Source organism: Lithobates pipiens, unplaced genomic scaffold (assembly GCF_037356315.1).
Source record: "Lithobates pipiens isolate NorthernLeopardFrog02 unplaced genomic scaffold, aLitPip1_a1.2 Scaffold_8, whole genome shotgun sequence".
NCBI classification, from domain to species: Eukaryota; Metazoa; Chordata; class Amphibia; order Anura; family Ranidae; genus Lithobates; species Lithobates pipiens.
Window position 1 is genome coordinate 399095541 of NW_027507903.1, and position 24616 is coordinate 399120156.

The following is a 24616-nucleotide window of genomic DNA, read 5'->3' on the forward strand; positions in this document are numbered from 1 at the left end:
CAAAAGGTGATACATGCATTATTAATATCACAAATAAAATGATCATAGATTGTGGGCACGGCACAATAGATTTAGACAGAAAGGACACAAACATAGACAACAATGTTGTGTGCCTGAGTGTGACTAGCTAAACCAATATATCAAATATGGGAAGAGACCCAAATCTGAACCTCAACGTAGACAAACAGTCCTCATAGTCTGGTTTTCTGATGTGCTGCCAAGACGTAAAAACATTAAGACACAAGCAAACCCTAAATGCTGCGTATTTCTTTAGTGCAGCTAGCTAGGTCATAACTGATATATAAATACGGAAAGGACAGGAACCCCCTTTACTGTTGTGCTTTACCTATGTACAGCAAAACAAGGCTATAAAGACAGAAAGACCCAAACTTCTATGTTGTGTATTTCTGACAAACCACCAAATACAGTTATAAGATTAATATGAACACCAACTCCCGTGTTGTGCATTTCTGCTATGCCACAGGGAAAAATATGGAACACAAGACAATCCTTTCTGTCATGCACTTCTGTAGTGTAATTCAGATAGAACCAACACTGAGAAAGGATACAAGCAACCTGCAGCATTGTGTTTTTCTGAAACAGAAAGCACCAACAAGCTTCAATCTTGAGTATTTCTGCTGTGCAACAACATAAAAGCAGACACTGAGGAAAAAGACAGACAGCCTTTACAGCTGCAATCTTTCTGGTCCGCTGCAAAATAAAACAATAACGCCATGATGAGTATTCCTGCTGTGTAGCAAAACCTCAATCAGAAGGGACAGATAAGTTTAGGGTTCCCACACCCGTGCGACCCAACCTGCGACTTGGGACTGCAAGACGCATGAGAAGTCATATACTATGGCTTCCAATGGGTACCATTTGTGTCTGTGCGACACCAGCAGTCCCTGATTCCTGGATCCACAGACCTCAAGATTACACAGGTCGCAGGGAAAAAAAAAAAAAAAAACAAATAGCAATTTTCAGGTCGAACAAGTAAGGGGTCCCCAATGCTGTGACTCCCTGGAGGATTGCAGCCAACAAACCCCTGCTGTGTATCCCTAAGATGCAGAAAGGTAGATCCATGAGAAACACTGCTTAGCCTGATATACAAACGATAAGGCAGTAAATATAGGACATACAGGACACAAACATTCAATCTTTGTGTATGTCTGATGTGTAGTAATATACCAATACTGAGCAGAGAGGCCACCATCCTCAATGTGTCTCTCAGCTGAGCAGCAAAAACAAAATCAGAAAAAGACAAGCAACCTTCACTGCTGTGTCCTTTCTGATATGCAGCCAATAAGGCAGTATATGCAAGACATAAAAGGACAGACAACCTTCAATCTTGTATATGTCTGATGTGCAACAATATAACAATTCTGAATAGAGATAGCACATCCATATTGAAGCGATTTGGCCTTGCGACTCAACATGTCAAATCGCATGGCTAAAATCAGCACAACACCACTTTGTGGTGCTACACGGATTACCAAAGGCAGTATATGTACTACACCTGGCAGGGGTTCAATTTGTATTTCTACTATGTAGCCCAACAAATTCGAACCATCAATTTTCACTGCTGCCTTTCTGATAAGGCAGTAATACAGGACACAAAAACCTCACAGACCTTAATGCTGTATAAATCTGATGTGCAACAATAAAACACTATGAATAGAGATAGCACATCCATATTGAAATGATTTGTCATGCGACTCAACATGTCAAATCGCATGTTTAAACTCGGCAGCCATTGCTGTTAATAGCACTGTCTGAATCAACACAGCGCCACGCAAATCAGGACCATCAGACTTCACTGCTGCCTTTCTGATAAGTAACCAACAAGGCAGTAAAACAGGACACAAAGCCCCACAGACAGACCTCAATCTTGTGTATGTCTGATGTGCAGCAATATAACCATTATGAGCAGAGATGTCACCAGACACAATGATGTGCATTTCTGCTGTGCAACACAAAACCAGAAAGTACAGATCACCTTCACTGTTGTATTTTTCTGATCTGTAGCCAAACAAAGCAGTACCTTTAGTATATAAAGGACAGCAAACAAGCTTCAGTGCAGTGCATTTCTGATGTACAGCAATATAGTCCTTATTAAGCAGAGATGTCACAAATCTCAATGTGTATTTCTGCTGTGCCACAAAAACATCCCAGCAAGCACAAACCTTCACTACTGAGGTCTACTGGTGTGCAGCCAATGAGGAGTCATGGTCTATCCCTTTATGAAATAACCAACAGGCAATTTATTTCATAGGCATAGCCTGGGCTGTAGATACTAAACCCTCACCACCAGAGAAGGAACAGATCCTAAAATGGTTGGACACCCTACTATTAGTAGTAGTTGTTGTCCTACCTTACCTCCATAGACTGAGCAAACACTAGCAAGCACATATCCAGGTGGTGCTGATTAGCAACTAAAGTCTCAATGAGCCCAGCCCTAGAGACCAATTTAAGACCTCTCTAGAAGAGGTGGTTACCAGTTTAGCCTGGGAGGTAAATAGCTATCTGCAGGCTTCAAACAATCAATTATGTAGCTCTTGCATAGGTTTGCACAGAAAATCCTCAATTAAAAGGATGTATTGAGCGATCTATGGTGAATCGCCTTTAGATCTGCCACTGAGTGGATTGTAGCCCAAACCAATAAAAAAAAGTTTCTTCTTTCCTCCTACACTATAATATAAACACAGTGTAAAGGTGGAGTGGGAGGTTGGAGCTTATGAAAGTTAACTATAGCAAGCAACCCCCAAAAGGAGGATCTGTGACAAGGGAACCCCTACTGTGCCACACAGTAGCTTGGTCTCTGCCCATCCTTGAATGTTAGGTCAGCTTTTAAACATTGTGAAGCAACTTCAGATTCCTAGCAGCTGGGCTAATAGGGCCGGTAACCTAGTGCACCTGCTGACCAGGGGAGCTTCTGAATCCACCAACCACTGCCCAATTAATAACCTGTTCAGTGGTATACCTGGCCTGTAAGTAACTTTGTATCTACCAGGTCCCCTCTGTACGCTATATTCATCCCTACTAAATGTACCACAACTGGGCATGTAGGGAGAGGCTGGCAACCTACTGCTGCGATAACCACAGTGTCTCTGCTGTAAGAGGGAGCTGTGGCTGGTGGTTTTAGCAGTGGCGTCTGCGCTATTTGTATCCCGACCCCAAGTTCTGCACTGCACCAGTCAGTATATACACGGGGAAGGGGGAGCAATGGCCTACCTACCTCTTTCTCATCTGAAGTGGCTTAGGCACACTCGTTCCTCTGCACCACCTGTCCACCATACAGCTTCTCTGATGTAAGAGGGGCTGCAGCTGGTGTTTTTAGCAGAAGCTTAAGGGCTATTTGAATCCAGACCCCAGGTGAGATCTCAAATGCCCAGGAACCCTCTGGCTGGAATTTGGGATTTTGCAGCTAAATTCCCACGGCAAAAGGAAAGTAAAGTACTCACCGTTGTAGTCTTCCTCTTTTTGCCACAGCCAGCGGGCTTGCTTTTCCATCCTTATGGTCCACACGCAAGGAGGATAGCCGCCAAAGTGCTTCCCCCCCCAACTGCTGTCCCCATAGGGAGGTGCCAGGTTAGGCTGTGTCCTGCACTGTACCAGTCAGTCTATATACATGGGGGGGGGGGGGGGGGGGGCAATGCCTTCCATTCCTCATTCCCATCTTCATATCTGAGGTGGTTAAGGCAGACATCCACCGTAGTAAACTGGTGCCTCCTCGCTCTAGAGAAAGGAGGATGTGGGCGCCTGCTCCTACTGACTCACAGCCTTCCCTCCTGGGTAAGAACGCCGCTGCCATTTTCCCGAAGTTTGAAAATGACGCGGTGCTTGTTGCCACGCCCTCTCCGGCAGCCCACGCGAGCTACCGGGGACCCAGGAGTCGGGGACAAGATCCCCCTGGAAAGAACCGATGGCCAGCACCCCCGTCTGAACAGCCACCTGTACAGGTAAGGAGGGGGAGACAGGATAATGGCCCCTGAAGTTCTGGGTACACCACTGTACCCAGGGTCCTTCAGCTCTCAGGGGGGCTCTTCCAATTTCTGCTGCCCGACCTGAGGAAAAGATAGGGGAACCCCCCCCAGGAAGGACAAGAATATCCTACCAGACCCAGAGGCTTCCCAGGCTTGTGGTCCGGCTCCCAGGGGGAGACCACCAGCCCCAGGCTTCGGGTCATTTGGAAAAAAACAAACAGTTTCGCTGTGTAGGGAGAAACACAATCAAAAACTGAGGATCAAGGGGAAGGGTGGGGACTTAAAACAGCTGTCGATTGATTGTGTTTCCTGTAGGGAGGAGCCTCTCATCTCTCAGGTGTGCCGTCCTGGAAGATGACTTGAGAAATTTTTTTTTTTTAAAAGTCAGCAGCTAAAAAAAAAAAAGTAACTGCTGACTTTTAATAAGGAGACTTACCTTTCCAGGGCGCCCGCGATGGCCGCCGAGGCCGACATGTCCCTCAGCTCTCGGGTCCCAGTGCTGCCATTCGTACTAAGGGCTTCACTGCCTGTTTCCTACTGCGCATGTGCGAGTCACGTGGCGCTTTGTGAATGGGACGCACTGTGTTAGGGAACACACAGTTCCCAGAACACAGCGCGCCCCATTACCCAGGGGGCCAAAGATCACTGAGGAGCAGGAAGAAGGCAGATAGGAAGACTGCCTAGCAACAATGATTTCTGACCAGGTAAAAAAAATCTCTTCAAATGTGTTTTTTTTTTTTTTTATAATATTAATGCTCTTTTTCAGGGTGGCCCTACACTTTAAGGGCCGGTTCACACAGCGAGGCGCGGCGAGGCGTCTCCGACTTACCTCGCCGCGACCTGCGGGGAGCTCAGCGGCGACTTGCAGAGGACTTCTGTATAGAAGTCAATGCAAGTCGCCCCCGAAGTCGCCCTGAAGTAGTACAGGAACCTTTTTTCTGAGTCGGAGCGACTCGAGTCGCTCCTCTCAGAACGGTTCCATTGTACAGAACGGGGGCGACTTGCGGGAGCGAGGTGAGGCGAGCCGTGTCGCCTCGCCTCGCTGTGTGAACCGGCCCTTACACGATTGCAAATGATCACCTTGTAATAGTCCATTCACACAGGGGCAACACGACTTCCAGCGAGACTTTGGGAGGCAACTTGGACACGACTTGAGTATGAATCACAGCACGACTTGAAGCAACTTACAAGGCAACTTGAAGTTGCCTCCAGGACAGGGGACTTTACCAGTGGCCAATCACATAATAATCAGCTCTGTGGGAGGGAGGGGTTTGCCTAGAAAACTATTCTTACTTCCTGGAAAGTTGCTTCAGTAAGGGCCGGTTCACACAGCGAGGCGATGCGAGGCGACACGGCTCGCCTCGCTCCCGCAAGTCGCCCCCGTTCTGTACAATGGAACCGTTCTGAGAGGAGCGACTCGAGTCGCTCCGACTCAGAAAAAAGGTTCCTGTACTACTTCGGGGCGACTTCGGGGGCGACTTGCATTGACTTCTATACAGAAGTCCTCTGTAGTGATGGACGAACTTCCGACGGGACGTTTCGCGAACGCGAAACGCGAACGGGCACAAACGTTCGCGAAAACGACCGTTCGCCGCGGGCTCCATTGACTTCAATGGGAGGCGAATTTCGCAAACCTTTAGGTCGAATTTGCGGCCACGGGGTAATTATTAGGGGGTAGCACGTAGTCCCACCACCTGGACAATAGCATAATACATGTATGAGGTGAATTTGGGATCGATAACTACAAGCATTTTTTTTTTATTTGGGAAATTGTTCTGACAATTCAGGACTATGGAGCTAATGAAGGCAATGGAGGAGAGGGAAGGTCAGGGACCAGGGTAGGCAAACAAGAGGGTGCAGGAGATACAGAGCACTGACAGCAGCACCGTAATACAGAGCACTGACAGCAGCTCCGTGACATACAGCGCTGACAGCAGCTCCGTGACATACAGCGCTGACAGCAGCTCCGTGACATACAGCGCTGACAGCAGCTCCGTGACATACAGCGCTGACAGCAGCTCCGTGACATACAGCGCTGACAGCAGCTCCGTGACATACAGCGCTGACAGCAGCTCCGTGACATACAGCGCTGACAGCAGCTCCGTGACATACAGCGCTGACAGCAGCTCCGTGACATACAGCGCTGACAGCAGCTCCGTGACATACAGCGCTGACAGCAGCTCCGTGACATACAGCGCTGACAGCAGCACCGTGACATACAGCGCTGACAGCAGCTCCGTGACATACAGCGCTGACAGCAGCTCCGTGACATACAGCGCTGACAGCAGCTCCGTGACATACAGCACTGACAGCAGCTCCGTGACATACAGCGCTGACAGCAGCTCCGTGACATACAGCGCTGACAGCAGCACCGTGACATACAGCGCTGACAGCAGCTCCGTGACATACAGCGCTGACAGCAGCTCCGTGACATACAGCGCTGACAGCAGCTCCGTGACATACAGCGCTGACAGCAGCTCCGTGACATACAGCGCTGACAGCAGCTCCGTGACATACAGCGCTGACAGCAGCTCCGTGACATACAGCGCTGACAGCAGCTCCGTGACATACAGCGCTGACAGCAGCACCGTAAGCAGCCCCAGGAGGAAGTCAGCACAGCACAGGGATGGTGTGATCCCCTCATAATAAGAACCCCCAGGAGGAAGTCAGCACAGCACAGGGATGGTGGGAGCCCCTCATAATAAGAACACCCAGGAGGAAGTCAGCACAGCACAGGGATGGTGGGAACCCCTCATAATAAGCAGCCCCAGTAGAAATATGACACCGCTCAACCTCTTCAAAGAGGAGGGTAGGGGCATATAGTACGGTGTGCTTTTTTGGGTCAGGGAAGTGAGCCAAATGAATTAAGAAGGTCTGTGTGCTTGATTCCAAAAATTGTTTATAGACATATACATGGTCTACTGATCACATGTGTTGAATTCCTCCGAGATCCATGCCTCATTCATTTTTAGAAATGTGAGGTAGTTAACACTGTGGTGAGCTAGGCGAGTACGCTTATCGGTCACAATCCCCCCTGCTGCGCTGAACGTCCTTTCGGACAGGACACTGGATGAGGGGCAAGCCAACAGTTCGATTGCAAATTGGGCAAGCTCTGGCCAGAGGTCAAGCCTGCCCACCCAGTAGTCTAGGGGTTCATCACTCCTCAGAGCGTCCACATCGGCCGTTAACCCAATGTAGTCGGACACCTGACGGTCTAGGCGTTCCCTGATGCTGGATCCGGATGACACCTGTCGATGGGTCGGCTGAAAGAATGACCTCATATCCGAAGTCACCAACACATCTTCAAACCGGCCTCTTCTTGCAGGCGCTGTTGGATTGGTACCCGCAAATCCTTCTCTGGGAGTGGGAATTGCTCCTCTGCCAGCGCACGCAAAAGCAGAATGCAGCATTTCTCGAAGCAAGGCCTGGAAGTGCTGCATTCTGACAGCCCTCTGCGACGGCGGTAACATTTCCGCCATTTTGTGTTTGTACCGGGGGTCTAAGTACGTTGCCACCCAGTACTGGTCCTTGACCCTCATGCTTTTTATACGGGGGTCCCTATTAAAACACTGGAGCATGAAGGCCCCCATTTGCACTAAAGTGGAAGCGGTGTGGTGGCCTGGCTCCTGCTCATCATCCAGGATAATGTCGTCCTCTTCATTCTCCTCTCCCCATCCTCGCACAACAGGGATCCCAGAAAGGTTTAAAGCATGCTCTTCTTGCTCCTGCTCATCCGCCCCGGCACCATCCTCCTCTGACTCCTCATCAGACTCCTGTTGTTGACTTGTCTCAGATAGAGTAGCCCCCCCTGGGAATTCATCCAGCATTGCGACTTCCTCATCTTCCCGCTCCTGCTCCTCCACAGCCTGATCAATGACACGACGCAATGCACGCTCCAGAAAGAAGGCATAAGGTACCATGTCACTGATGGCGCCATGGCTGCGACTGACCAGTTTGGTGATCTCCTCAAATGGCCGCAGAAGTCTGCATGTGTCGCGCATGAGCAGCCACTGGCGCGGTGAAAAAAAACCCAGCTCCCCAGAACCGTTTCTTTCGCAGAGTTCATACAGGTAGACGTTAACTGCACGTTTCTGCTGGAGCAGCCTATCAAGCATATAGAAGGTTGAGTTCCATCGCGTCGGGCAATCGCAAATAAGACGTCTGACCGGCAGATGGTGTCGCCGCTGAATGTCAGCAAGGCGAGCCATGGCCGTGTAAGATCTTCTGAAATGGGCCGAGATTTTCCTTGCCTGCCGCAAGATGTCCTGGACCCCAGGGTATTTGACAAGGAATCGCTGCACGACCAAGTTTAAGACGTGTGCCATGCACGGCACGTGCGTGATTTTGCCCTGTTTCAATGCGCTAAGCAGATTGGCACCGTTGTCACACACCACTTTACCAACTGTCAAATTGAGCGGTGTTAGCCACTCATCTGCCTGTGAACGCAAAGCTGAAAGGAGTGCCGGGCCAGTGTGGCTCTTTGCTTCCAGGCACAACAGACGCAGCACGGCATGGCAACGTCTCACCTGGCATGTGGAATAGGATCTGGGGAGCTTGGGCGGTGCAGTGGAAGAGACGCTAGCAGCGGAAAAGGAGGAGGCAGCTGAGGAGGAGAGGGAGGAGGATGGAGTAGGAGGAGGAGAAGAAGAGTCAGGCCTGCATGCAATCCGTGGCGGTAAAACCAAATCTACACGGGTGCCACGGGTTACATGCTTGACGGCCGTCAGAAGGTTCACCCAGTGGGCAGTAAAACTGATATACCTTCCCTGCCCGTGTTTGCTAGACCACGTGTCTGTGGTCAGATGTATCTTGGCACCGACACTGTGTGCCAGAGATACATTCACTTGCCGCTGAACATGGCCATATAGCTCTGGGATGCCCTTCTCTGAGAAATACTTCCTTCCTGGGACCTTCCATTGTGGTGTTCCAATGGCCACAAATTTGCGAAAGGCCTCCGAGTCCACCAGTTTATATGGCAGTAGTTGGCGGGCTATGAGTTCTGACAAGCCAGCCGCCAACCGTTGGGCAAGAGGGTTATCCGGCGTCATCATTTTTTACGCTCAAACATTAGGCCCACGGAAGCCTGCCTTTTTGCAGAAAAATGTGAGCTTGGCGTGATGGAAGGTGGAGTGGAGGACAATTGTGAGGAGAGAGGAGAAGGAGAAGTAGAAGACGAGGCTGGACGGTGAGAGCCTGCAGTGTGGCTTTGTGTGTTCCGTTGCTCCCACTGGGCTCGGTGATGGCTGCTCATGTGCCTTCTTAAGGCGGTCGTCCCTAGGTGAGTATTGGGCTTACCGCGACTAACGCGTTGACTGCAAAGATTGCAGATGGCAACGCTATTGTCAGCAGCGGACACGTTAAAAAAAGCCCACACTGCGGAGCCATGTGCCGGTGTCCTGGGAGCGCCAGATGTGACCGTACATGGTCGATGACTCGCTCCTGATACATTTGCAGTCTGCTTTGTCCCTGCTGTGCAATGTAAGTCATTGCTGCTTCTCCTCCCTATCTGCTGGTCCATATCTCCCTCTGAACTCCCCTCCTCTTCCTCTCTTGTGGGCACCCACGTGACATCACTAGACACGTCATCATCAACGTCACCTTCCCCACCGCTATAAGTAGAGTAGGCAGCAACACCGGGGACCAACCTCCTCCTTGGGCTGATCTGGGTACTGGCGTCAGACTGCTGAGTAGCGCTTGTTGCTACCTCCTCTTCCTGATCCAATACCAAGAGTGGCTGCGCATCAGAAATGTCCTCTTGATATGGATCGGAAAATAATTCCAGTGACTCAAGCGGAAGGTATGTGGTGGTGGTGGTGGTGGTCGTGTTGTTGGTGGTAGTGTCTTTGGGGGTGCACATAGCAGAGAGTGAAGAAGAGGGTGCAGATCGAGAGGATGAGGAGGGTGCAGAAGAGTAAGGCTGAGCGAGCCACTCAACCAAGTCTGGTGCATCCTTTAAAGTAATTGAACGCACCTTCTGCAACTTCCCACTTTGGCTCAAGCCTGTTGCTCCTGCCCTACCCCTACCACCCCTGCGGAAGGGCCTGCCTCTTCCTCTGCATGTCATTTTTTAAATGACCCTGTGACAAAACTCTTAGTCCCTATACCGCTGAAGGACTGCTGCAGTATAGGTGAGCGGTCAGCAGTGGTGCACGTCAACCCTATCTATTGTGGACCTATAGCGGTCCTTACAGAACAGCAGACTGTACCGCACTCAAGCCTATGTACCGTAGCACCCTATACCAAGTTACCAGTCCTTATAAGAACTTTTGTGGACCAAGCAGGTTGTGTATTAGTGTTTAGCAGACTGTACGTCAGTCCCTATACCGCTGAAGGACTGCTGCAGTATAGGGCAGCGGTCAGCAGTGGTGCACGTCAACCCTATCTATTGTGGACCGATAGCGGTCCTTACAGAACAGCAGACTGTACCGCACTCAAGCCTATGTACCGTAGCACCCTATACCAAGTTACCAGTCCTTATAAGAACTTTTGTGGAACAAGCAGGTTGTGTGTTAGTGATTAGCAGACTGTACGTCAGTCCCTATACCAATGAAGGACTGCTGCAGTATAGGGCAGCGGTCAGCAGTAGTGCACGGCAACCCTATGTATTGTGGACCGATAGCGGTCCTTACAGAACAGCAGACTGTAACGCACTCAGGCCTATGTACCGTAGCACCCTATACCAAGTTACCAGTCCTTATAAGAACTTTTGTGGACCAAGCAGGTTGTGTGTTAGTGATTAGCAGACTGTACGTCAGTCCCTATACCAATGAAGGACTGCTGCAGTATAGGGCAGCGGTCAGCAGTAGTGCACGGCAACCCTATGTATTGTGGACCGATAGCGGTCCTTACAGAACAGCAGACTGTACTGCACTCAGGCCTATGTACCGTAGCACCCTATACCAAGTTACCAGTCCTTATAAGAACTTTTGTGGACCAAGCAGGTTGTGTGTTAGTGATTAGCAGACTGTACGTCAGTCCCTATACCAATGAAGGACTGCTGCAGTATAGGGCAGCGGTCAGCAGTAGTGCACGTCAACCCTATGTATTGTGGACCGATAGCGGTCCTTACAGAACAGCAGACTGTACTGCACTCAGGCCTATGTACCGTAGCACCCTATACCAAGTTACCAGTCCTTATAAAAACTTTTGTGGACCAAGCAGGTTGTGTGTTAGTGATTAGCAGACTGTACGTCAGTCCCTATACCAATGAAGGACTGCTGCAGTATAGGGCAGCGGTCAGCAGTAGTGCACGGCAACCCTATGTATTGTGGACCGATAGCGGTCCTTACAGAACAGCAGACTGTAACGCACTCAGGCCTATGTACCGTAGCACCCTATACCAAGTTACCAGTCCTTATAAGAACTTTTGTGGACCAAGCAGGTTGTGTGTTAGTGATTAGCAGACTGTACGTCAGTCCCTATACCAATGAAGGACTGCTGCAGTATAGGGCAGCGGTCAGCAGTAGTGCACGGCAACCCTATGTATTGTGGACCGATAGCGGTCCTTACAGAACAGCAGACTGTACTGCACTCAGGCCTATGTACCGTAGCACCCTATACCAAGTTACCAGTCCTTATAAGAACTTTTGTGGACCAAGCAGGTTGTGTGTTAGTGTTTAGCAGACTGTGCGTCAGTCCCTATACCGCTGAAGGACTGCTGCAGTATAGGGCAGCGGTCAGCAGTAGTGCACGGCAACCCTATGTATTGTGGACCGATAGCGGTCCTTACAGAACAGCAGACTGTAACGCACTCAGGCCTATGTACCGTAGCACCCTATACCAAGTTACCAGTCCTTATAAGAACTTTTGTGGACCAAGCAGGTTGTGTGTTAGTGATTAGCAGACTGTACGTCAGTCCCTATACCAATGAAGGACTGCTGCAGTATAGGGCAGCGGTCAGCAGTAGTGCACGGCAACCCTATGTATTGTGGACCGATAGCGGTCCTTACAGAACAGCAGACTGTAACGCACTCAGGCCTATGTACCGTAGCACCCTATACCAAGTTACCAGTCCTTATAAGAACTTTTGTGGACCAAGCAGGTTGTGTGTTAGTGATTAGCAGACTGTACGTCAGTCCCTATACCAATGAAGGACTGCTGCAGTATAGGGCAGCGGTCAGCAGTAGTGCACGGCAACCCTATGTATTGTGGACCGATAGCGGCCCTTACAGAACAGCAGACTGTAACGCACTCAGGCCTATGTACCGTAGCACCCTATACCAAGTTACCAGTCCTTATAAGAACTTTTGTGGACCAAGCAGGTTGTGTATTAGTGTTTAGCAGACTGTGCGTCAGTCCCTATACCGCTGAAGGACTGCTGCAGTATAGGGCAGCGGTCAGCAGTAGTGCACGGCAACCCTATCTATTGTGGACCGATAGCGGTCCTTACAGAACAGCAGACTGTACCGCACCCAAGCCTATGTACCGTAGCACCCTAGACAGACCAAGTTACCAGTCCTTATAAGAACTTTTGTGGAACAAGTGAGTTGTGAATGATTAGCAGACTGCAGCAGAAGGGCAGCAGTCAAGTATAATATTCTTTCTATATTTGGAAGAAAGAATATTATACGTGTACAAGCCTATTACCGTACCACTGATACCAGTCCTGAAAAGAACCTTTGTGGAACTAATAGTAACAGCAAGTCTTTAAAATTATCCTCACTGCCTGACACACTGCTTCCTGCCTGTCCCTATACAAATTGGCAAAAAAGAGTAGGCTGGAACGATTAGCTGGAACAGCTCTTTTGTGGACCTGATAGTAACAGCTAATGATGATGATGATGATGATGATGAAGAAAGACTAATCTGGCTGAGCTGTCCCTAAAATAGCAGCATACAGCGCTCTGTCCCTTTATCTAAACTGACAAAAGAAACTCAGGCTGCTGACCTAACACCTATACCAGTCCTGAAAAGAACTTTTGTGTACCAAATAGCTAGCGTTTTCTCTGTCCCTACTCCACACAGGATCCTTTCCCTACAGTGACAGAAGAAAGAATGTAAAATGGCCACCGGATCGGGTGTATTTATAGGTTAGGGGGAATGTCCAAGTGTCCATGAGCTGTCATGTCTCAATTGGTTGTCCTGTAACACATGATAAACGTGTCACGAAAGGTTAAAGTTCTTGTATACATTAAACACGTAAGTCCGCCGGGGCGAACGACGGAAAAAGGCGTTCGAACCCGCGGACGGCGAAAGTCGGAAATTCGCCGCGAAACGACCGCCGGGCGAACCGTTCGGCCATCACTAGTCCTCTGCAAGTCGCCGCTGAGGTCCCCGCAGGTCGCGGCGAGGCAAGTCGGAGACGCCTCGCCGCGCCTCGCTGTGTGAACCGGCCCTTAAGACAGGGGATCAGACTTGGAGGCAACTTCCATTGAAATCAATGGGTACAAGTTGCCTTGAAGTCGGATTGAAGTAGTACAGGAATCTTTTCTGAAGTCGGAGCAACTTCAGTAGTGTACATTAAGATGGCTCTCATTCACTTACATTGATTTTATCATGTTGCGCGACTTGAGGCAACTTGGGACGACTTCAAGTCGGATCTAAAGTTGCCCCTGTGTGAATGGACTCTAAGTGCCCGTTCACACAGGGGCGACGCGACTTGCAGCGCGACTCACAGACGCGACCTGCACACGACTTCAGCGGCGACTTGCAAAATGACTTCTGTATAGAAGTCAATGCAAGTCGCCTGAAGTCGCCCCGAAAATACTACAGGAACCTTTTTCTAAGTCGGAGCGACTTGAGTCGCTCCTATTAGAACGGTTCCATAGTACAGAACGGAGCGCGACTTGTCAGGCGGCTAAGTCGCCTGACAAGTCGCGGTAGTGTGAACGGGCACTAAAGCAACTAATTTAGTTTAAAACAGAAATTAAAAGCAAAATATTTTGTCTAGATATATAAAAACACCAATACTCTCCTCCCCCCCCCCCCCCTTTTTTTATAAATGATCACATTTCCTCTATTCTCAGCTGCATAAGAGTTGGGAAAGGAGAACCAGCAGCAGCGCACCAAGCTTGCAAGTGAATGGCTGTTCAGAAGGGGCATGTCAGGACACGTCTGATCATTGGAGGAGAGCAGACCAAGTTCCCAGCAGAGGGACTGGCAGGAACACCGGGAGGAAAAGGAAGCAATACATGCTACAGCAGTAAGGATGAGCTCAGGCGTGTTCGCACACCCCACCAGGAAGTCAGCACTGCGCTAATCACAAGCAGCGAGACATTGCCCTGATGTGCGGCTGCAGAGATCGGGAAATGTCTCACTGCCTGTGATAAACGCAACGCAGTGCCGACTTCCTGGCGTGCTCTGCGCGCGGGCTGTGTGAACGCACCCAAGCTCATCCTTATACAACAGACATCAGGAATATGAAGTGTTAAGGTAACAAATGCTTTAAATGTTTTTTAATAAATTTCCTTTTGGGATTAATAAAGCATTCAGATTTACAAGATAAAAGGTTCATACATACTTTAAATGTCCCCTCCCCATTGCTTTAAAGGGTTTCTCATTGCCGCCTTTCATGTTATATCTAGCTGATGATCCTGCCAGTTCCCCTCTTCTGTTGATGTAAACTGATCACAGGAAGAACAGAAGCAGATCCGTGCCTACATGGCCAGTTTGTGTCCATTTGCCAACACATGATAACCCACATAATCCATTTACCCCGCCTTGTTGATTGATAGCTGCTCCCAGCTCAAGCCTTACTGCAAAAACGGCAGCCGCTACTAACTAGTAGGGCTGCAGAGATTTAAAATATGAAAAGGCTATGCCACATTCTTTCTACAGGCTATGAAGTAGCTTCACAGTGGCTGCGAAGCATTAGCCAATCACAGGCTGTTGCTTGTAGCTGCAGCCTATAGGAGGCAAAGCCTTTTGGGATGAAGTAGAGTGCTGCGGAGGTTGAAAAGGAGGGGGGGGGGGGGGTCAGCCTGTCAATGCTTAGACCATACACCTCACACTGCATCAAATTGGTCTGCATGGCTGTCGTCCCAGAAGGAAGCCTCTTCTAAAGATGATGCACGAGAAAGCCTGCAAACAGTTTGCTTTAGACAAGCAGACTAAGGACATGGAATACTGATACCATGTCCTGTGATCTGGTGAGACCAAGATAAACTTATTTGGTTCAGGTGGTATCAAGCGTCTGTGGCAGGGAACAGGGGAGGGGAGAACGTACACAGGCAGAAGCTCCTTGTGAAGAAGCTAGCAAGGACAGATGTCCTGCAAGTTTAGTTGATCTTCTGTAGCTATCTGCACGCTGAATGAGGTTTTCTAGATACTAGGAGAGGATTTGGGGAGGGAGAAAATCTCTACTCCGGAAGTGGGGGGGGGGGGGCTCTGAACTGGAATCCGGGGGGGGGGGGGGGGGAATCGAAAACTTGGATGTACACAGCACTCCATACAAAGTTTATCCCTCAACCCCGCATTCCATACATAGCACAAACCTCAGCCATGCATGCTGTACGTAGCGCAAGCCAGTGTTTTGTCAAGAAGTGCCCCCCCCCCCCCCCCCATAGAATAGTCCCCACGCATGCAGCGGATAGAGCCGCACTTCAGCTGATTTTCCAATCAGCTGGAGTGACATGACCAGGGGGAGACAGCAGTTCTCACATTGTGCCCCGCTATTGCGGGGAGGCTTAACAGTGTGCTGTTGGTCTGCGTTGGAGGGCGGGTTTGCTGTGTTGAATGGCCAGTTTTGCCTGTGTGATAGGATGGGTTGCAACACAGACAAAACCAACTTTTCAACAGCCACAAGCTTCCCTCCAGCAGCAGCGATGCACAGTCTGAGAACTACTACCGCTACTTGTATAGGTTTAAATTGTGCCTGTGAAATTGTATCTCCAATCGAGATATACCTCCTACAATGTGTGCATGCGCCCCGGTTAAGTCAGCCCAGCTTATCGTCAAATCAGCTGTTGTGCTGTTCTGTACGGCTCATGCGCAGTACATAACCGGCACGTCTAGATAGCGGGCACCTCGACAGAACACCAGCACTCTGTATGTAGCTCACTCCTCAACCATGCACTCTGTACATAGAGTACAGGGTTGAAGCGTGCATTATGTAGTGCATTCCAGAACCCTGCAATCTGTATATGGTGCACTCCTGGAAGTCAGGTTTATAACAATGCTTCATTGCTAGTGCAGTTTAGTAACACTCACAATTTGATGCAGAGGTAATGATGTGTCGTAACCTCTAGCAACCAATCAGAAATGTGTTTTAGCTTCTAGCAACCAGTTAGTGAGCAGCAATGATATGCTGCCAACCAATCACAATTGCTGCCTGATCTGCTGCTGAGAACCGATTTTGAGTCAAGCTGCCATTTAAAGGGGTGTTCCAGCAGAATTATTTTTTTTAAAAGTCAGCGGCTACAAACACTGTAGCCGCTGACTTTTAATGACATTTACCTGTCCAGGGTGCCCGTGATTTTGGCCACCCAGAGGCCGATACGGCCCTCATATCGAGTCCTGGGGCCGCCATCCTCACAAAGGTAAACAGGCAGTGTAGCCTTGTGGCTTCACTGCCTGTTTCCTAGTGTGCATGCACGAGTCGCGCAACGCTTTGTGAATGGGGCGCGCTGCATTGTGGTACACACAGTTCCCAGAACACAGCGGGCCCCATTCCCCAGAAGACAACGCGAGGAGGAGAAAAGACAGAAGATCACCGCGGAGTAGGAAGAGGCAGATTAGGAAGACAGCCTAGCAACAGGGATTTCTGGTAAGTTTATTAAAAAAAAAAAAAAAAAAAAAAAATTTTATTTTTTTATGAATATTTGTTTTTTTTTTTTTTTTTTTAAAGGTGGCCTCCACTTTAATTTGTAGCTCAGAATGGGGGGCCCTAAGGAAATGTTTGCCCGGGGTCCAATCAATGTTAAAGACAGCCTTACACACATATACTGTTTCAGTCCTTATGGGGAATTTAAGAACAAGTTGGAGAGTAGCTTAAAGCTATCCCTGTACTGTACTTACCAACATCCTCGTTGAACCTTTTGATAGGCGCCTTCGGGAAGGACATGGTCACTACCACTCCGATACACACACCGCACTAACCTATAGGTACAATCTCAGCTCCAAGCTCTTCTTTGAAAAGTGCGAACATGGACTTCCACCAATCACCAACCAGCATATGGCCACGCCTCCAATTTAAACTTCAGCCCAATCACACGATAAACAACAAGCTCAGAACAGCCAATAGGGAAAGCATTGTGCGATGACTGGAGCAGGAGAAAGAATTGTCGCACACATCCTGTGACGTTTCAGTGGCGGTGCATACCGGGAAATGTAGTTCCATAGAGCCGCGGCTGCGCATGTGTCTCAGCTGCTAGCTTTTTTCAGTCGGGATGTCGGTGCACTTCGAGGAGAAAAGCGGGGCGGTGCCGTGTAAAACACCGTGGGGCTGCTGGTATCAGACCATGGAGGAGGTCTTCATTGAGGTGCAGGTGCCGGCTGGCACACAGAGCCGGGATGTCCGATGTAAACTGGGGATCAGAGACATAACGTTGGCCGTGCGGGACAAGCAGATCCTAGAGGTGCTGCTGGGCTCACTGATTGGTGGGTTGGGAGGGAGGGGGGGGGGGGGGGGGGGAGAACTGTCGGTCCCCCATGTGGACAAGACTTTAAAGGAGAACTCTAGAGAAAGGGCGAATCCATCCTTGCAGGGGGGGCTGTCACTGCACTGCAAGGGTTAAAGTGATATGAAAGGATAGTTCCTTGTGTTAAAATAAAAAAGGACTTCTACTTACCTGTATCCCTACACACCCAGTGCTCCCCGATCTCCTCTTTGGTAGGGTGATCGAATATATTTCAGGGATGATACTGATTTTTCAGCTGCCTTTAAGGCTGAGAGATGATATTCTGTAGATTTAAAAAATGTTTTTTTTTGTTTTTTTTACACTGTCCCTTTACATTTTTACATTATCCCGGATTACATAATCATGGGTAATTTTGTCATTAACTACTTCAGCCCCGGACCAATTGTCAGCCTAAGGACCAGAGGTCTTTTTACAATTTCGCACTGCACTGCTTTAACTGGTAATTGCGCGGTCATGCAATGTTGTACCCAAACGAAATTTGCGTCCTTTTCTTCCCACAAATAGAGCTTTCTTTTTATGGTATTTGATTGCCTCTGCGATTTTTATTTTTTACGATATAAAAGGAAAAAGACTGAAAAAAAAAAAAGATATTTTCTACTTTTTGTTATAAGAAAATTCGAATAAACTCAATTTTAGTCATACATTTAGGCCAAAATGTATTCAGCCACATGTCTTTAGTAAAAAAAAAAAGTCAATAAGCGTATATTTATTGGTTTGCGCAAAAGTACATTTTCTGGAATTTACACAGCTTTTAATTTATGACTGCCTATCTCATTTATTGAGGTGCTAAGTTTGCAAAAAGTTGTCACTAAATGATATATTGCTCACACATGCCATAGTTATAAGTGGAATTGCACCCCAAAATAAGTTCTGCTGCTTCTCCTGAGTACGGGGATACCACATGTGTGGGACTTTTTGGGAGCCTAGCCGCGTACGGGACCCCGAAAACCAATCACTGCCTTCAGGATTTCTAAGGGTGCAAATTATTGATTTCACTCCTCACTACCTATCACAGTTTCCAAGGCCATAAAATGCGAAAATAGCACAACCCCCCCCCCCCCCCCCATGACCCCATTTTGGAAAGTAGACACCCCAAGCTATTTACTGAGAGGCATGTTGAGTCCATGAAATATTTTATATTTTGCCACAAGTTGCAGGAATATTACATTTTTTTTTTTTTTTGCACAAAGTTGTCACTAAATGATATATTGCTCACACATGCTATGGGCATAAGTGAAATTACACCCAAAAATAAATTCTGCTTCTCCCGAGTATGGGGATGCCACATGTGGGGGACTTTTTGGGAGCCTAGCTGCGTACGGGACCCCGAAAACCAATCACTGCCTTCAGAATTTAAATATAAAACGCTACCAAAAAAAACTGTTAGCGATCGCAGGAATCAGGCCTGACTCTGCGAACGCTGCAGTTATGTGTTTAGTGTTTTGTAAGTGACAGTGATCGATCGATACTGCACTTGGCTAGGATGGGTGGAGGGGCAAAACGCAGGTGCTAGCAGGTATCTGGGCTGATCCCGCTAACAATGCGTTTTTTTGGAACCCTAAACTGCTGGGGACGCTAGTATAGAACTGATCAGATCAGATATTGATCTGTTCAGATACTATACCACTACGGGAGGTGTATGCTTTGCGCGTGGCTGTTAGCGGTACTGGCACTAACCTAGCGCTGCCTGGGGTGACGCAGACCCTGACCCTAAAACCTAATTAATATCACCAGCCGGGTGATCAGGGGGTTAAACCTTTATTGGGTAATAAATGGTGGGTGCCCTGATGCTATAAAAAAGCAAACTAACTAACTAACCAGAGTCACCCGTAACACTTATACGGTGATCACTGGTGAAAGGGTTACCTGGGGGCAATCAGGGGGTTAAAGAGGAAGTAAACCCTGATGAGTTTACTTCCTCTTTCATTCCCTGCAAAGCATAATGGACTACTATGCATCGCATAGTAGCCCATTATGTGTCACTTACCTGACACAGGAGCCAGCGAAGTCGCCGCTGTCCCCTGTAGTCCACCGCATCCATCTTGGTGGGGTCTCGCAGCTCCGCCGCTGTCATTTGGTGAAGCCGCGATGACGTCACTCCCGCGCATGCGCACGGGAGCCGACACGCGTGGCAGCTCCGTCGCTGAGAATGCCGCGCTCACCGTTGTCTACGTAGACAGCGGTGCCCGTTTTCGGGCAAATATCTCCTAAGCCCTATAGGTTTAGGAGATATTGCTTGGACCTACAGGTAAGCCTTAATCTAGGCTTACCTGTAGGTCAAAGTGGTTTGTAAGGGTTTACAACCACTTTAAAATCTTTATTAGGTAGTATATGGGGGTCCCTGACGCTATATAAAAACCTGACGGGGAACCTAAATAACTAACTGGCTATCCAGCGTCACCAGTGACACTTATACGGTGATTGCCCCTAGAGTTAACCCTTTCACCAGCAATCACCGTATAAGTGTCACTGGTGACGCTGGATAGCCAGTTAGTTATTTAGGTTCCCCGTCAGGTTTTTATATAGCGTCAGGGACCCCCATATACTACCTAATAAAGGTTTTAACCCCCTGATTGCCCCTAGAGTTAACCCTTTCACCAGCAATCAGGGGGTTAAAACCTTTATTAGGTAGTATATGGGGGTACCTAGCGCTATAAAAACCTGGCTGTGAACCTAAAAAAATCACTAGCTACCTAGGGGCACCAGTGACACTAATGCAGCGATCAGAAAAACGATTGCTTAGTGACACTGGCAAAAGGGGGTGAAAGGGTTAACTCTAGGGGCAATCAGGGGGTTAAACCTTTATTGGGGGGGTGGGGGGGGGGGTGCCCTGCCCTGACACTTTTTACTGTCACAACACTAAATGCAGTGATCAGTAAATAAATGATCACTGCAATCAGTGACACTGACTGGGGGGGGGGGGGGGGGGTGTGATCGGGGGATGATTTGTGTGCCTATGTGTACCTACATGTCAGTGTAGTGTTTAGTGCACTTACTATGTGTTCTCCTGAGGAGAATGACATCACTTCCTCCCTGCCTGTGTTTACACTACACAGGCGGGGCAAGCTTCTCATTCGCCAGGAGCGATCGAGAGGGGATGGCCAGAAACCAACGGCCATCCCCTCATCCTGGATCGCTCCTGAAGCGAAACAGACCGCCGCAGCCAGCGGGAGGGGGTCCGATCGGACCCCCCACCCGCTGGAAGGCAAGCACATACATGTATGTGCTTGTGCCTGTCGGTGTCATTATGCCGACGTACATTGACATGCGGCGGTCCTTAAGTGGTTAATGTACACTGATGAGGCGGCACTGATGGGCACCAATAGTTGGCAGTGATGGACACTGATTACACTGATAGGCAGCACTTCTAGGTGGCACTTTTGGGCATCGATAGGTGGCACTTTTGGGCATCGATAGGTGGCACTTTTGGGCACTGTTACTGTTTATAAATGAGGCATAATTGGCTCTTCCTTTTTGGACCGATGTCAGCATGAGGAGAGTAAAAAAAATAAACGATCACCAAGCTTTTGTTTACATCATGTGATCAGCTGTCATTGGCTGACAGCTGATCACATGGTAAGGGACCGGCCCCTTACTCGGATTGGTGATCACCAGAGTCTCAGTGACTCGGTGTGCGCCCTGCAGGGAGCGTGCCCAGTGGAGGCCATCCTATGACGGCCTCCCGGAAATTCACATCCGCGCTGTGGCCGTGATGCCAGGAGGTTAAAGAAACGTTAAAAAACTTGTTTCCAGGGGTTAGGCAGCGCCATCTTAAGTAGAGTTTTCTGAGTCCACAGTGGAGTGTATTTCTGCCCTTACAGTGCCTTGCGAAAGTATTCGGCCCCCTTGAACTTTTCAACCTTTTGCCACATTTCAGGCTTCAAACATAAAGATATAAAATTTTTATTTTTTGTGAAGAATCACCAACAAGTGGGACACAATTGTGAAGTGGAACAAAATCTATTGGATTTTTGAAACTTTTTTAACTAATAAAAAAAATGAAAAGTGGGGCGTGCAAAATTCGTCGACCCCCCTTGCGTTAATACTTTGTAGAGCCACCTTTTGCTGCGATTACAGCTGCAAGTCGCTTGGGGTATGTCTCTATCAGTTTTGCACATCGAGAGACTGAAATTCTTGCCCATTCTTCCTTGCAAAACAGCTCGAGCTCAGTGAGGTTGGATGGAGAGCGTTTGTGAACAGCAGTTTTCAGCTCTTTCCACAGATTCTCGATTGGATTCAGGTCTGAACTTTGACTTGGCAATTCTAACACCTGGATACGTTTATTTGTGAACCATTCCTTTGTAGATTTTGCTGTATGTTTGGGGTCATTGTCTTGTTGGAAGATAAATCTCCGTCCCAGTTTCAGGTCTTTTGCAGACTCCAACAGGTTTTCATCCAGAATGGTCCTGTATTTGGCTGCATCCATCTTCCCCTCAATTTTAACCATCTTCCCTGTCCCTGCTGAAGAAAAGCAGGCCCAAACCATGATGCTGCCACCACCATGTTTGACAGTGGGGATGTGTGTTGAGGGTGATGAGCTGTGTTGCTTTTACGTCAAACATATCGTTTTGCATTGTGGGCAAAAAGTTCGATTTTGGTTTCATCTGACCAGAGCACCTTCTTCCACATGTTTGGTGTGTCTCCCAGGTGGCTTGTGGCAAACTTTTTAGACGAGACTTTTATGGATATCTTTGAGAAATGGCTTTCTTCTTGCCACTCTTCCATAAAGGCCAGATTTGTGCAGTGTACGACTGATTGTTGTCCTATGGACAGACTCTCCCACCTCAGCTGCAGTTCATCCAGAGTGATCATGGGCCTTTTGGCTGCATCTCTGATCAGTCTTCTCCTTGTCTGAGCTGAAAGTTTAGAGGGACGGCCAGGTCTTGGTAGATTTGCAGTGGTCTGATACTCCTTCCATTTCAAAATGATCGCTTGCACAGTGCTCCTTGGGATGTTTAAAGCTTGGGAAATCTTTTTGTATCCAAATCCGACTTTAAACTTCTCCACAACAGTATTGCGGACCTGCCTGGTGTGTTCCTTGGTCTTCATGATGCTCTCTGTGCTTTCTACAGAACCCTGAGACTATCACAGAGCCGGTGCATTCATACAGAGATTGGATTACACACAGGTGGATTCTATTTATTACCATCAGTCATTTAGGACAACATTGGATCATTCAGAGATCCTCGCTGAACTTCTGGAGTGAGTTTGCTGCACTGAAAGTAAAGGGGCCGAATAATTTTGCACGCACCACTTTTCAGTTTTTTATTTGCTAAAAAAGTTTAAATTAGCCAATAGATTTCATTCCACTTCACAATTGTGTCCCACTTGTTGGTGATTGTTTGAAGCCTGAAATGTGGCAGAAGGTTGAAAAGTTCAAGGGGGCCGAATACTTTCGCAAGGCACTGTACATTGAACACTTCCTGTACTGTTAACCAAGCCTCCTCAATCCAACGTTTCTATGGCAGCCCTGCTTCCATGTTCATAGCTGACTTGTTTTATTTCATAGTATTTACTTGTGCCAATTGTCTGTTTGCCTTTGTCAGTTTTATCAGCTTCAACTGATAAGACTGCAGTAATGGCCAGTTTTACACTACATGTAATGTCACATGGGTGTAGGAGGAAGCTCTAAGTGATTATGAAGTCTCCTGGGATATTAGTGGTGTGCCCTAAATCAGGGGAGATCTGGCCATGCTCAGTGACATTCTAAAGAACAAAAAAGCTTACAACAATACTAAGCAAGTAAGGATATATCTACAAGCAGTGTGCGTGTTTATATACCGATAAATACGGGTGTACGTTTTCATTTTCTTTCCGCGTTTTCCGAAGATTTGTGGAAAAAAATGAACTGTTCAAAAGTATCATTTAGGCCTCCTAGAATAGACGTTGGGGTGTTTGCTTTCCAAAATGGTAATTTTGTGGGTAATTCCATTGTCCTGGTGCTCCAGGGCCTTCACAAATGTAATAGGTCATTAGGAAATTAGAGGTGTAATTTATGCTACTAGAAACCCTGACGGTGCTCCCTGCATGTTGGGCCTCTATGTGTGGCAAGGCTGTGTAAAAGTCCCACACATGTGGTATCACCATACTCGGGATGAGTAGCAGAATGTATTTTGAGGTGTAATTGGAAGCATGCATATGCTGTGTGTGAGAAATAACTTGTTATGACAATTTTGTGAAAAAATAATAAAATAAAAATTCTTAATTTTCCCAAAAACTGTGGGAAAAAACTCATCATGCCTCTTACTAAATACCTTGGACTGTCTACTTTTCAAAAAGGTGTCATTTGGGGGATATTTGTACTTTCCTGACATTTCGGGGCCTCAAGAAATGAGATAGGCCATCAGTGCATCAGATGTGATACATTGTCAATGATTTGCACCATAGCTTTAGACTCTATAACTTTCAAAGAGACTAAATAATATCCACTAATTTGGGTTATTTTTTACCAAAGAGATGTAGCAATATAAAATTTGGCCCAAATTTATGAACAAAAATGAATTATTTGCAAAATTTTATCATAGAAACTAAGTGTTTGTGTGGGTTTTTTTTTTTTTTTTCCACTTCATGTCGCAAAAAAATAAAAAACCCAGTATTGATTAAATACCACCAAAAGAAAGCTCTATTTGTATGAAAAAAAGATAAACATTTTGTTTGGGTACAGTGTTGCATGACTGAGTAATTAGCATTCAAAGTGTGAGAGCGCTGAAAGCTAAAAATTGGTCTGGGAAGGAAGGGTGTATAAATGCCCTGTATTGAAGTGGTTAATTCTTAAAGCGGGAGTCCGCCGGGACTCCGCTTTTTTTTTTTTTTTTTTTTTTTTTTAAAGCCAGCAGCTACAAATACTGCAGCTGCTGACTTTTAAAATAGTGACACTTACCTGTCCAGCGCGCCCGCGATATCGGCACCCGAAGCCGATCTGTAGATCGTCTCTCGGGTGCTGCCGCCGCCATCTTGGGTATGGGAATCAGGAAATGGAGCCTTTCGGCTTCATTTCCCGGTTCCCTACTGCGCATGCGCGAGCAGCGCTGCGCAATAAGGACGTTTCCTGCTGCC

The 24616-nt window shown here is 47.9% G+C and overlaps 2 protein-coding genes across 2 annotated transcripts in view; one reads left to right on the forward strand and one right to left on the reverse strand.

Moving 5' to 3' along the window:
* Nucleotides 1-17221, reverse strand: part of LOC143964329 (uncharacterized) — a 113402-nt gene extending 96181 nt beyond the window's left edge. Inside the window, exon 1 of the mRNA XM_077474026.1 lies at nucleotides 16938-17221. Coding sequence (XP_077330152.1) covers nucleotides 16938-16983 — 46 coding nt within the window. The 5' untranslated portion in view covers nucleotides 16984-17221. The remainder of the gene's footprint in view (nucleotides 1-16937) is intronic.
* Nucleotides 17222-17226: 5 nt separating this feature from the next.
* The window catches only part of NUDCD2 (NudC domain containing 2), a 39860-nt gene continuing 32470 nt past the window's right edge, over nucleotides 17227-24616 (forward strand). Inside the window, exon 1 of the mRNA XM_077474027.1 lies at nucleotides 17227-17497. Within this exon, the coding sequence (XP_077330153.1) occupies nucleotides 17309-17497 (189 nt within the window). The 5' untranslated portion in view covers nucleotides 17227-17308. The remainder of the gene's footprint in view (nucleotides 17498-24616) is intronic.